At 52.8% G+C, this 13418-nt stretch overlaps 2 protein-coding genes across 6 annotated transcripts in view; both read right to left on the bottom strand.

Moving 5' to 3' along the window:
- Positions 1–2489: 2489 nt before the first annotated feature.
- On the bottom strand, positions 2490–7579 carry ZFP36L2 (ZFP36 like 2 zinc finger CCCH-type). Its single transcript, XM_087773903.1, has 2 exons — positions 7318–7579; positions 2490–6702 (listed from the first exon to the last, which is right to left on the bottom strand). Exons 1-2 carry the CDS (start codon positions 7366–7368, stop codon positions 5284–5286), a joined length of 1470 nt encoding a protein of 489 aa, XP_087630029.1. The 5' UTR covers positions 7369–7579; the 3' UTR covers positions 2490–5283.
- A 3537-nt stretch (positions 7580–11116) lies between these two features.
- The window catches only part of THADA (THADA armadillo repeat containing), a 165657-nt gene continuing 163355 nt past the window's right edge, over positions 11117–13418 (bottom strand). For 3 of the 5 annotated variants that reach the window (XM_087773897.1, XM_087773899.1, XM_087773898.1), the window contains exon 38: positions 11117–12570. In XM_087773897.1, coding sequence (XP_087630023.1) covers positions 12232–12570 — 339 coding nt within the window. In that variant the 3' untranslated portion in view covers positions 11117–12231. Of the gene's footprint in view, positions 12571–12879; positions 12956–13418 lie in introns of all 5 variants that reach the window. The other 2 variants (XM_087773901.1, XM_087773900.1) reach the window with 2 other exon arrangements.

Here is a 13418-nt window from a genome sequence, read left to right on the forward strand (position 1 = left end):
CTTAAACCAGAGGAACTAAGTTTAAGCTGAAGGGTCAGAAAGTGAAGTTTCAATTTCCAGAGCTAATGTGCTGCCAAGGTCTGTCCGCTCAGCAGGCAAAACCTGAAATGTCCTGTCTTACCAATGACAGAGCACCACCGCCTGAAGGTCCGTCAAGATTCACACTCAAAAATATATAGTACAAGTCCCTTAGCTTTAATGCTATACTAGCTAAATGAAAAAATAAAAGTACATCTTGATCATAAACAAAAATGAAATCTTGGGCCTTCTTTGAAAATGAGGTTGTCAGATGCACCCTTTTTTAAAAAAAAATAATAATCCAAGCTGCACATCTAATGATGGGGTGGGATGGGAAGGGATGGGATGGGATGGGATGGGATGGGATGGGATGGGATGGGATGGGGGCAGAAAAACAGGAGGAGGGCAATAATTTCTTCTTTAAAGTAAGAGTTGCATCGGACATTTAAATGATATTCTGGAAAAGGGCTCATCCCCTGCCTGTGTTTAACCACTGAGGTACTGGTTTGCTGCGTTCTGCATTCAGCAATACAGCAGAGAGAGGAGCCGGCAGCCTACCAGCTCCTCCGGTGGGGATGTGCCCTCTTCCACAAGTGACGCAGGCTGTGCTGTAATTCCAGCTTCCACGCTTCAACTGGGAGTAAATCTGGGGGTACAGTGAAATCAGCTCACGCTTCAACCGTGAGGCACTAAGCGAAGAGCAGCATTCCTCTGCTTCGTGGCGCGCTGGTGGGAGTATTTTCGGTGGCGTGCAATCCATTCAGCTGTGTGCTGAATCGGGTTTAATTTTTGTATTAACTTGGGTCAGGCAGCAAGCCCGAAAGCCCAGAGAAAGCAAAAGCACCGGAGTTACAGCACACCCCGCTCTATGTGAAGAAGGCAAACTGAGAAAACCTGAACAAACAAAAAGCCCCCAAGAAACTGAGAGGACTAGGCAGTAAAAATCAAAACTGCTGATTTGATACATTTGAAAGCCCCCCCAACGATCATACTAAGCCACATTAAATCAATGCCTATTTCAAGATCTATACCATTACACCTATTTCTACAAATGTAAGTCTTTGCTGCAATTTCTTTCAGATTGTCAACTGAAGCAAGCATGCAAGACTCAGTCCTAACCAACAATTAGTAAAAATCCCCATGTTCCAGATCCTCAAAGGCATTTCAAGTGCCCCAACTACTAAGAGAACTATCACATCTCTAATGGGCAATAGCAGAGACCTTAGAGTTCCTTCTCAACCCAAAGCTCTTGAAGAAAAACAATTTATTTTTATGCAAAGTGTATCGATTTATTGCAAGGTATCAGGAAATTTCTGAATGGTCTGACCAGCTTTACATGCTTTGCTGAATTTTGAAATGAAAGCAAGAGAACATTTGCTTAAATCAACAACATAAGTCACCAGTTTAAAGGTTAACACTTGATTGTGCAGCACAAGAAACAGACACTTTATCTTCCCAGTTCAAGGACTTCTGGTTTTCTGAACAGCAGCACGTAACGCTGCAACAGATTGTTTTGCAGCACGCTTTTGCAGAGATACAAACACAACAGGGCGCAGGACGGGTGGCCTCAGAGCATGGCTCGGAGCAGGGCAGAGGGCAGCTCAGGCCCCGCTCTCCCCACGCCCTGGCACGCCACCAGCCCGCCGGGAGACACTCGTGGGCTGCCACCCGTCCCGTCCTGGCAGCCTTTGCAACACACAAAACGCCAGCGTTGACACCAGCGCCGCTGTGTTTCACGCGGGGCAGCTGCTGTAAAGCTTCCAGGGCTCTTCCAGCCAGGAGACACCAAAGCCAACCCCGGCACCCTCACCGAGATCCTGTTCAACCAACAGAAAACCGCAGGGAAGATGAAAGTACTGCGCTGATGGAGTACAGCTGTCCTAGATAAGTGAAATACAGCAATAAATAAGGTCCTTATCTACTGTGGCAAGGAAAAGGCAGGCTCAGGGGAAGAGATGGGCAAGGGAGAGAAGCGAAAAACATACCTAGGGAAGGAAGAAAATCTGAAACTAAATGAGACATGCACTCCTAATTAACACAGTTCTAGTTTGACAATTAGTTTCAAAATCCCAAAAGTGAGTTAAGACATCAGCTTAGACACCGGTCAAACCAACAGCTACTCTCCGTCCCTGCAAAATACTGGAGAACTCCTCCTCGCAGCCATGGTATCTGCACCAGGGATGCCCGGGGAAGGACCCAGCAGTGCTGGGTGCCAGCCTGCAGGCCGTGCCGAAAAGACGTTTCTTCAGAAAGGAGTTTGGGAATCGAAGGGAGCAATTCTGAGCCAAAACGTCAGACCGATCCATAAAAAAAGGATGATTGCTGTAGCTGGACTGTGTTGTCATACATTGCTTACGTTTGTTTTAATTTTAAACTGAGAGTCAGTCCAAGGTTTGTTACACAAACATATGGCACCGGGATTACATTCTACCTCATATTTATAGAAAGTACTGTGGCGGTCCAGGCAGCGTGGAGATGCCATAATGTTAACAACATTTATTATTAGTATGACAAAAGAACAAAAATAAGCTGGTAGAAATCATGACTTAAAGTTGAAGGGATTGACTGGAATAAGGGACCCAACCGTGGAGTTATTAGCCAAGAAAATTCCTCCAGCACTAACGAACACACGGTCCCCAGGCTGCTGAGTATTTTGTTATATAAATATACCCTCAGAAAGGTAATTTGTTTAAAACCCAAGCCCTGAAAACTGATTAACACGTTTAATGCTAGCCTGACTAACACCGATATGCCCTTGGCTGGGCGACGGGAGCGTTGAGGCAGAAGTCCGCATTCCTGCGAGTGAAGGGGAACAAAGCTTTTGGGACAAAGGCTAAACCTTCATTATGCCTTTTTATTGCCCAAACTGCCATTTCCTCCTTAGCCCAAACCAGCCGGGAAGGCTCATGGCACGCTCATACACCCCCATAAGCGATGCAATTGATAAATGCCATTACTAGATTTTTTCCACTCCAGCTGTTAAGCTACCAGCAGCAAAGGTTTGATCCTTTACCCTCTCTTGAAGAAGGAAAAAAAAAAAAAAACCACCCCAACAAAAAAAACCACTTTTTATACAGTACACCGCTAACGCTAATACTCCCGAACCTTCTGGAAGCGTTTATTAGCTTTGGCCACCGACCAGTGATTGCTGCAGGAGCGGACTGGAGCTGCGGTGCAAACTGGTTAATCTGTAGCTAGATATATTTGTGACTGGGGGGGCGGTGGTGGTGTTCAGCAAGAAATACTCCCTGCCTGGCAGACAGGGCTTCAACAGTTTGAAGGGCTACTTTTCCTTTTTGTTTTGTTGGTTTTGGTTTGTTTTTTTTTTTTTTTTTCCAAAAAAATTTTATTGGGAGAACTACAAAACATTTACAGTACAAAGTTTACAGTCTCACACAATTTGTAGTGAACTGACTCCCGAAAAATATATTACAACTCAAGTTGACTTATCTTTTAGTTACATTCAAAACATACTTCTGTTAAAGTAGTCCAAAAGAGTACATAGTGCTCAATCTGTACCTATGTACAAACAAAACTAAGCTACTGCTCATTCATCCACCGTCCAGGAAAGTTTTGGAAAACTCCCGACTTTCTACATAAGGAAAAAAAAAAATTACAAGTTTTGGAATTCAATTAAACAAGATATGTTCACGTACTGTATAAAGTTTCAGATCCAAAGATGGCCTCCATTCTTATAAAACAAGAGAGTGGCGAAATTTTCCTGTAGTTAAAACCCATCCCTACATTCAAATTATCTCAAGCATTAAGAAAAATACTTATTTGGTTGAGAGATATTTAAGGCAAGCATGGACCCTCAAGAAGGCACTGTGAGACATAATACTGGGACCCCCAATTATTGCTACATACTTTGAGACGATATCACAGTGTGATTGGTGGAGAGTTAGGCAACAAAAATACTTTTTGGTTACTTTAAACAAGTCTGAATTAGATTTGCCACTTTGAAGTCTGATTGCTAAGTCAGTCTTTTTTTTTTTTTTTTTTTTTTTTTTTTGCTCTTTTTTTCTCTCGTTTGTTTTTTCAACTCGGACGGGCTACAACCATTTACATTCTAAAAAAAACCCATAGAAATTCCTCAAACTACTTCCACAGCATCGAGACCGATTTCTATAAAGAAACCATGCAATCTTTCAGATTTACGTAAACAAGGAAAGAAATTAATGAAATAAATATTACATACAATCTCTTAAATTAAGAATTTTACTCATTTACAATAAAATAACCAAGTGAAGTTACAAAAAGGCATATATTACTGTGAAAAGAACACACTCCACATTTCGCCGATTAATAATGGCAATCATAATTTAAACATAATAAAAGAATATATATCTATTGCTTTTCATCATACCCGATAAATACAGTATGAACAAATTACCAATGTATACTTTTCACAAGATAATAAATAAGTTAAATAGTTTCATATTGAGTTGTGTGCAGTGACTCATTCATGCAATCAACTCAAACAGCTAAAAAAAATTAAAAAAAAAAATCAGCAGTTATTCTCCAACAATTACAAACTAAACTCAGTTGAGTGCTTCCAAATAAAGCAACAACGAAAAAAATTGTTCTAAGCCAAACATCCACTAAGTGGTGGCAATGGAACCAATATTAAACTTTGGAATGAAGGTTTTAGCATTTGTTATAATAATAATATATAGATATATAAAAAAAAGAAGGTTGTTATCAAGGCATATTCTTGGCAGGATGTTGGATTTTTCTTTTTTTTTTTTTAAAAAAAAGCTTATAGGTTTAGTACGTTCTGTGTTTTTATTTGAACTGGATCGAAAGACAAACTAGCTTGTAACTTTTTTTGTGTGTGTCTGAAGGTCTGGAGGAGCTGGACAGGCAGGACTCGCGCTCCCCGGATTGTTTGTTGCTTTCTGGTGGTGGCTTTTCTAATGCTCTTTCTCGTTTTCTTTTTTTGAACACAGATGGAATGGCTGCTGCTGGTGCATATCATAACTTGTCTCCAAAGAACAACAACAACAACAACAAAAAAACCCCGAAACAGAAATCCCCTTCTTCCAAGGTCTCTCTATAAAAATAGGTTTGTTCAGTTCGTGTCATTTGCCCTTTTGCAAGATGCTTTTTTTGTTTTTTGTTTTGTTCAGCTCTCGGTGTATATATAGATAGATAGGTATATAAAAACAACAACAAAAAAAAAAAAAAAGGAGGAGAAGAAGAAGAAAAGGATTCACTTTCTTCGCTCGCTAACTTACTTGCTCGGCAGCCCGGCCCCCGGCCGCCCTAGTCGTCGGAGATGGAGAGGCGGCTGAAGATGGGCAGGCGGCGGCCCGAGTCCAGGCTGGGCGACTCGGAGCCGCTGAGGGAGCCGGAGCTGAGGGAGCCGCTCAGGTAGCTCTCCCGGTCGGAGAGGGAGTCCGGGGGGCTGGGCGGCGCGTCGAAGACGGGCGACTCGGAGAGGCGGCGGAGGGGCTGGAAGCTGAAGGGCGGCGAGGCGGGGGGCGGCGGGCAGCCCCCCCCCGGCGGCGGCGGCGGCTGCTGCTGGCAGCGGTAGTAGGCGGCGGCGGCGGCGGCCGCGGCGGCGGCGGCGGCGAAGTTCTGGGTGTGGAGGGCGAGCGGGGCGATCAGGCTGCCCAGCTCCTGCCCCGAGAAGGCGAAGGCGTTGTTGGCGCAGGGCGGCGAGAGCAGCTCCTCGCAGTAGGAGGCGGAGGCGGGCGGCGGCGGCGTGCGCGACCCGCCGGGGCTCTCCAGCAGGGCGGCGTCCAGGCGGCCGCCGGGCGGCGGCGGCGGCGGCGCGGCGGCGCTGTGGGGGTGCGGGTGGTGGTGGTGGTGGTGGGCGGAGAAGCCGGAGAAGCTCAGGCTGTGGTGCAGCTTGGGCCGCTCGCCGCCCCGCGGGTGCCCGAAGCCGCCGCCCCCGCCGCCCAGCGGGTGGTCGCGGGGGGCGAAGGCGCGGAGGTCGCCGGTGCTGCCGGCGGGGTGCGGCGGCGGGTGGTGCGGGTGGTGGTGCGGCCCCGCCGCGGCGGCGGCGGCGGGGGGGGCGGCCGTGCCCCCGCCGGGCGCCGGGCGGCGCTCGTCGGCGTTGTGGATGAAGTGGCAGCGCGGGCCGTAGGGGCAGAAGCCGATGGTGTGGAAGGTGCGGCAGAGCTCGGTCTTGTACTTGGGGTGGCGGGTGAGGCTGCGCAGCTCGTGGAAGCCGTGGGCGAACTGGCACTTCTCGCCGTACTTGCAGGCGCCGCTCTCCTCGAAGGGGCGGCACAGCTCCGTCTTGTAGCGCGTCGAGTTGATGGGGGCCCCGCCGCCGCCGCCGGAGCCGCCCCCCTTGCCGGCCGCCGCCGCCGCCTGCTGCTGCTGCTGGAGCTGCTGCATGAGGTGCTGGCTGCGCTCGCCGTTCTCGCTGAAGGAGCGGTCCCGGAACTTGTTCTCCTTGTTGAGCAGGGCCGTGGGGCTGCTGCTGCCGCCTCCGCCGGAGCCCGTCTCCTTCAGGCTGCCGAACGAGGAGGAAGAGGAGGAGGAGGAGGAGGTGGAGGAAGAGCTGGAGCCGGTGGGGCTGGGGAACTTGGAGCCGCCGGCCAGCGCCGGCAGGTTGCTGGTCGAGTGCCGCCGCAGGAAGCCCGGCGCGAAGCTGGAGCTGGGGGGGGTCACCGGGGTCCCCACGGCCTTCTTGTCCAGCATGCTGCTGAGGTTGGTCAGGGACTTCTCCGTCTGCCGGGGCGGGGGGAGGGAAGGCAGGGAGGGAGGGGGGAGACAGGGAGCGGGAAAGAGAGAGGGGGTTGCAGGGTGACCGCCGGCCCGCCGCCACGGCTCCCGCGGCCGCCCTGCGCCCCCGCCGCGGCACCGCCGGGCTCGGGGCGGGGGTCGCGCCGCCCGGCCGGCCCCGAGGGCGGCTCTGCTGCAAGCACCGGCGTGCCGGGGCGAGCGGGGCAGCGCCGGGGCGAAGCCCCCGTACGGGCTTCGCTGCGTGCGCAACTTTCACGAAGTTCCTCTCGGCAGCGCAAGACTTGCGGGCGAGCGCCTGCAGCGCAGCTCGGCGCCTCGGAAACTTCAGAGAGCGCCCGCCCCGCAAGCCGCCGCGGCGAGGGCGCGGCGCGCCTCTCCGGGGCCCGCCGCCGTACAGCGGCCGCCGCGCAGCGGGACCCGCGCTGCCGCGCCCCGGCCAGCTGTCAGGCGGCGGCCCGCCCGCCGAGCCAGCCGCGGGCCTCCCGCCCCGCCGGGAGCCGGCCCCCGGCCCCCGCGGCCCGCAGCGCCCTCCTGCAAACCGCGGGGCCGGCCCGGCGCCGGCAGCCCGGGGCGCGCCTGGGGAACCACGCTCCTCCCTACCTTGCACAAGAAGTCAATGTCGTAGAAGGCAGATAAAAGTGTCGTCGACATTTCTAGATCCTGTAATGGTCGGAAATACAGGAAGGACCGAAAGATCCCGCTCTCCTCGGAGGGTTTGGAAAAGCCACGACTAGATAGGAGGGGGCCGTTTGCTTGAGATCCGAAATGGTCCCGTCTCCTTCCCGGCGGGACGGCGGGTGCCGGGCCGAGGCGGCGACGGCGGCTGCACAGCAGCGGGCGGACTGCGGGAACTCCGCGGCGTCCCGCGCCGCCCCCATATAAACGCCGCCGCCGCGGCCCGCGGGGGCGGTGCCCGGCTCCGACCGCCCCGCTCCGCTCCGCCCCGCCCCGCGCCCGGCCGGGCCGCCCCGAGCGCTGCAGAGGGCCGGCAGCGGCGGCCCCGCCGCCAGCCCCCGGTCCCCCCGAGCCGGCTGCGCCCGCAGCGGGGGCGGAGCGGGGCAGGGGCCGGGGCCGGGGCCGGGGCCGCTCCCGGCGCGGAACCGGCCGAGGCGGAGCAGCCCGGCGCCGTGCGGGCTCGCCTCCCCCCCGCCCCCGCCAAGCGCCCTCCTTCGCCCCCCTCTCCGAGCACCCGGCAGCCCCGGGGCTGCTGCGGCCGCCAGGCCCCCGGTCAGCGGGCCCGGCACGGCCCGCGCAGCCGCCGGAGGCCTCCCCGGGCGGGCGGCGGCGGGTGCGCGGGGCCGTGGGAGCGGCGCGGCGGGGCCGGGGACGCCTCTGCCTCCCGCCCCGCCGAAAATAAACTTTTGCCACGTAATTGGTTTGAAACAAAGGTCGGGGCCGCGCTGCCCCGGTGCGACCGGCGGGACGGCGGCTGGGCACGGGCTGGGCGCCCCGCCGCTTCTGCCCTCTTTTGGGGAGCTCGGGGTGGTGGGGGTGGTTGGTTTTTTTTTTCGTTTCGTTTTGGTTTTTTTTTCTGTTTGGAGTTCGGGACAGGTTGGCGCGCAGGCGAGGCGGCGTGAACCCTGCAGCGGCCGGGCCGGGAGGCGCCCCGCAGCTTCTCCCGCCCCCGCTCCCCGCCGCCCCGCCTCGCCCCCCGCCTCGCCCCGGCGGCCGCCGAGGTCCTGTGACCCGCGGGGCTGCGCCAGCCTCCCGCCCGGCCCCGCCGCCGCCCCGGGAGCCCTCCCGCCGGGCCGCCCCCCGCCGCCGGGCCGGGGGCGAGGGCAGCGGCCGGGGCCCGGGGCCGGGCTCCTTCCCCGGGCCCGGTGCCGCCGCGCCCCCGGGCCGGGAAGGCTGCGCAAACGCGACGTGGGAAAGGCGGCGGAGGCAGCGGCTGCGCACCCCCCGTCCCTGCCCGCGTTTGCTCAGCCCCGGGACAAATGGGAAGGGGGAAAAGGGACGGGCGCGTAAAGTTTTGTTGCTGCTGAAGCCAGGCGAGGCGTTTGATCCTCTTTAGCTTCCGAGCCGGGACGTCAGGCCCTGGAAATCCAAGGGTGCAAATCTGACCACGTCAGCAGGAGCCCTGCGCTTTGAAAACGCATTTGCAAAGGAAAGCAACTTCGGGGGGGGCGGTTATTAGCGCACTTCGCGTCGGGTTTTCACACTCGGCCCCCCCCACCCCGCCATGCGGCTCAGGCTCCCGTTTGGTTCCTCCTCCTCCGAGGCGGGAGGCGGCAGGCGGGACCCGGCAGGCGGGACCCGCCGGGGGCAGCCCGCACCCGGCTGCGGGGGGGCGGGGGGGGGGGGGCGCCGGGAGCTCCGCTGCGCCGCCGGGCCGGGCCCGGCCCGTCAGCCCCCACCCGCGGAGGAACAAGCCTGGCCTGCGGAGTTGGGCCCGGGCTCAGCAACAGAGATCGAAAAAAACGCCCGGGAAAGAGGAGTCGCGGTGGGATCAAAAGCCCGAACCTCGCTCCTGCCCGCACCCCGGCACCCCCCGGGCAAGCCCCCGCCCTGCCAGCGCCGCAGCCGGCCCCGCTCCCCGCCCCGGCCCGGCCGGCCCCTCCCTGCCTCCCTCCGGCTGCCGGGCGGGGATCTGCCACCCCCTAGCGCCCGCCCCGCTGCCCCCCGGCGTCCGAAACGACGTTGCAATTCCTCCTACCTCTCCCGGCCCCGGCCCCGCGGAAGGGGCGCAGCCCCTCGGGCGGGCGCACACCTGAGAGCGGAGGGAGGCGGCTGCAGGCCGCGACGCGCACCCATCACCGTGCATCGTTTCCCATCGCCGCCTCCCGGGCCTGCTGGGATGCGCTTGCGGACTGACCCGAGATCAAACTCTTCCTCCTCCCAGGCCTCTCCGTGGTGAAAACATCACCGCCCGAGCAGATCCTGCCCGCTCCTGGACCGAGTAAACAGTTGGTGATGATAATCGCGCAAGGAGCAAATGTGTCAGCGTCATTTGGAGGAATGCTTTGATAAAGTGGCTTTGATCAAACACATGGCAGAGCAATACTCCGCTATGAGATTTTGCTAACCCTCTTCGGCAATTGCTGCTTAGGGTTTAAAGGTTCTTGATTGAGTAGTTATATAGTAACTCCAGCCACCAGCAGTGTGCGGTGAAATGTGTGTGCGCTGATATAATTTTTTCTTTTATTTGCTCTCTATAAACTAAGGTGGGATGACAGTTGCATTTTAAAACCACGATAAAGACGACTGAGTTTTCGAGCTATTTGGTTTACCGATTAACCAAGTCCCCCGGGCTTCACAAAGTTACCTAAGCTTTATGGTCACTGTGGATCTACTACTATGCTGTTACCTGTCTGCATTGATCCGTTTGTTGACATTGAATAGATATGCATATGCATTTTAAATTCTACGCAATTAAAAAAAAATGCCCACGTTACTAGGTAGTCTTATGCTAACCACTGACACGAGCAAGGTCACACAACCGTCCTGTAATTTTGATACTATACAAAGTTCTGTTTGTTTTCCACTATAAAAGCTGTTGCTACACTAGTTCAAAAATGTTGGAAAGGTGTGGCAAAACCAGCAGCTGTTAATTAATTGTACAGGTCTTGACTATTTTTAAGAGTGGCTTCCAGACATAATCTGGGCTGTTCTTTCCCCGAGAGCTCAAAACAGATGCAAACAAATTAATTTTTAGCCCAACTCACAGTGCGGCTTGTTAAGCTGGGCAGCGCGCATTCTGTGAAGCCTCTTTTCATCTCAGATTCCAGCATTTCCCGTTTGCCTATTGAAGTCTCAAGTTTCATTGTAAATCACTTCTGTAAGTAACCCCGAATCCTGGAAACTTACAGACAGTATTTAAACTTTTGTTCCTAAATTATCTTTTTCTGAGTAGCGACTTCGTCTTGTGCAGTTTTCAGATGTCCACTAAACCTAATTCAGAAGCTTACCTTGATTTACAGCGGATTCTATTTAAACTCAAGAAGCGGGAAGCAGTCGGCTAGCAGCCACCGCAGCACCCGGCTAGCGCGAGCAGCGCGGGCCCGCGCCTTGCCCTGGCAGGGCTAAGCCAGGGCCTGGCGAGGTTAAGCCAGAGCCTGGCAGGGCTAAGCCAGGGCCTGGCGAGGTTAAGTCAGAGCCTGGCAGGGCTAAGCCAGGGCCTGGCGAGGTTAAGCCAGAGCCTGGCACTACGGGGACCTGCGCCCGCCCTGGGCGCGCGGCAGCGTACGGCGGTGCTGCAGCGCCACCTGCTGGGCGCGCGGCGCAAGACGCAGAGCTCGGGCCGCGGCACGGGCCGCGGCAGCGCTGCTCATCATCATCATCATCATCATCATCATCATCGAGATTTAAGACTGAACCGTGCTAATGTACAATTAGGTGAAGAGACTGAAAGCAAACGGCCCTTTATGGGACCGGTCACGCTTGCAGGGAGGCTGAAATAACGGCGCGTACCGACGTCCATCGCTGGCTCGGCTGCGCCCAGCTCCGCTGGCACCAGCCGTAAAGTCACAGCCCTTGGCTGAAGGAACGGAACATACCCTTTTAAAATAAATATTTATTTTCGATGTCTCATTTTCATATTGAAACCCAATTTCAGTTCCCAGAAAAATACATTTGCAAAGCACGGCAAATGTTTTTGTGTTTCAGGCAGCGATGCTGTTGAGCGCTCGGTGTGTGCCCGCAGCCGCCTCACCCGAGCGCCGGCCACAGCATCTCCCGCGAGCAAGCGCTGCAGCGCAACACCACCTCTGGTACCCTTCTGGGGGCCTCACTCTACGGAGTAGGACCTTACTTTCCAAGACTGCTTGCAGAGCAAGGTGTTTTGAAGTAAAGATGAAACCGTTTTGTTCGCAACGGAGCAGCTGCTGTGTTTCGAACGCAGCGGTCTTCATTTTAGAGCAATTTTATAAAAGTAGTTATTTGATTTACAGGAAAAAGAGGCATGCAGAAGTCTAACTAATGCTGCTTCCACACACAAAACAAGGTTACTACCAAAGTGAGAATCCTTGCCTTCCTCCAGAGGAAAATGCAGTAAAATGTAAAATGTAGTCTAAAAATTATCATGGACAAAGAAGCCAAGGTTTGTTTCTTTTCTTTTAGAAACACTTAATAAAAAATACCATATTAATTTAATAATTACCGTTCTACATCTTGAAAGGAGAAAAAAAAAATCAACTTTTCCTTGGTATTAAAATACAGGAGGCAAAAATGTGGGATAAAACATAACACAGCTACAGGTGGCCTGCACCTGGATGAATGGAAAATATTAGGTTTAGCTGCTTTACTTCCTACAGTAGCTATAATAAACCATGCTCAGCTGAATGAAATTAGCAAATGCATTTAAAAGGAACAGTCTCCCACAGCACATCTGACAAAAAAGAAATAAAAATCAATGGACTCATATATAAAAAATGTGGGTTTAGCCTGAATACTGAATAGTTTGTTGCAGGTTTACCGGAGTCATTACAGCAATCCCTTATTCCTTGAGCATCATCAGCATTGTCTCCCTGCCCATCCAGTAACATACGCGCAGCTCCCTGGGGATGAACTTCTAGTAATTTACTTTTCCAGATTTTCATTTTTGCAAGTATCATCAGACTTCAGCAGATTTAATATTTTAAGGCAGACTGATACTCTCTCGTTTTGAATAGCCAATCTTGTGAATTCTGCAGTTTTGGAAAATTCTGGAGTTGGAGGTAGCGCTCTAAGGTGACGTCCAATGAGCTGGGCTTGGTCCAGTGCTATTCTTGATAGTCGATTAAGTTCTCCGTGATCTGGTAAAGTTAGATGAGTCACTGATACAAGCTGTAAAAGGTGCTTACTAAGTTGTCTGACATGAGTCAACTTCTCTGCCCAAAAATTGACTTCCCCTTTATCAAACAGGTAATCATCTTCTTCCTTAACAAAAAGAAAACCAACAGTGATTAGAAAATGACTTCTGGTCTTGATAATAATGAGAAAATTATAGAAGATATGAAGGAAGATATATAGAGAAATAATGACAATAGAGGCTGTTACAGAACAGCTGCTTTATATTAAAAAAGGTAAAAATTCACATGCATCATTTTTCAAAGGTTTGAGAAAATGCAGTAAAAAGGGTTCCTACTTTGCCAAAGAAATTTTACCTTCAAAAAACAGGCAGTTATGGTATAACTCTTGGGAAACAGTGGAAGTAAATAGTAATCCTAATCCTTAACATGTGCTTACCTTTCCCCTGTGAAACTTTCTTGTATTTCACAGAGATCTCTCTGTAACCAGTATGGTAATTTGTTATATCACGAAGCTTTTTGAGTGGATTAAATGAAAAAGGAAAATTGTATCAGTCCGTGAAACATCAGAAAGGCATACCTAAGCACAGGCTTAAGAAAAGTTTCATAATATATTTCATGGGTCATATTAATTGTCAACAAATTTCTCAAAGATGTAGCTGCTCCTGCTCCTTCCGGTTTACCTTCCAGCATTATTTTGATTTTTACAGTCTTCTCAAGACAAAGAGAGCACAGTGTATTACACAGCATTAGGTTTTACAGAACCAGCGTGGCAAAGTTTTTCTTTACGTAAATAATCCCTCTGAAGACAACTGATGTGAGCGAGGCCGTTTCGTGTGCTATACAGGACCAGTCATATGGAAGGGAGTACAGTTACCAAATATTTAAATGACATCTCTGGAAAAGCCAGCAGTTGGGAGAATGCTGTGCTTGAACGCCAGATGTGCCTGGCACCCACAGCAGCAGTTTAAATTCAAT

Source organism: Nipponia nippon, unplaced genomic scaffold, assembly GCF_047370975.1.
Source record: "Nipponia nippon isolate SJK-2023a ecotype South Korea unplaced genomic scaffold, ASM4737097v1 scaffold_4, whole genome shotgun sequence".
NCBI classification, from domain to species: domain Eukaryota; kingdom Metazoa; phylum Chordata; class Aves; order Pelecaniformes; family Threskiornithidae; genus Nipponia; species Nipponia nippon.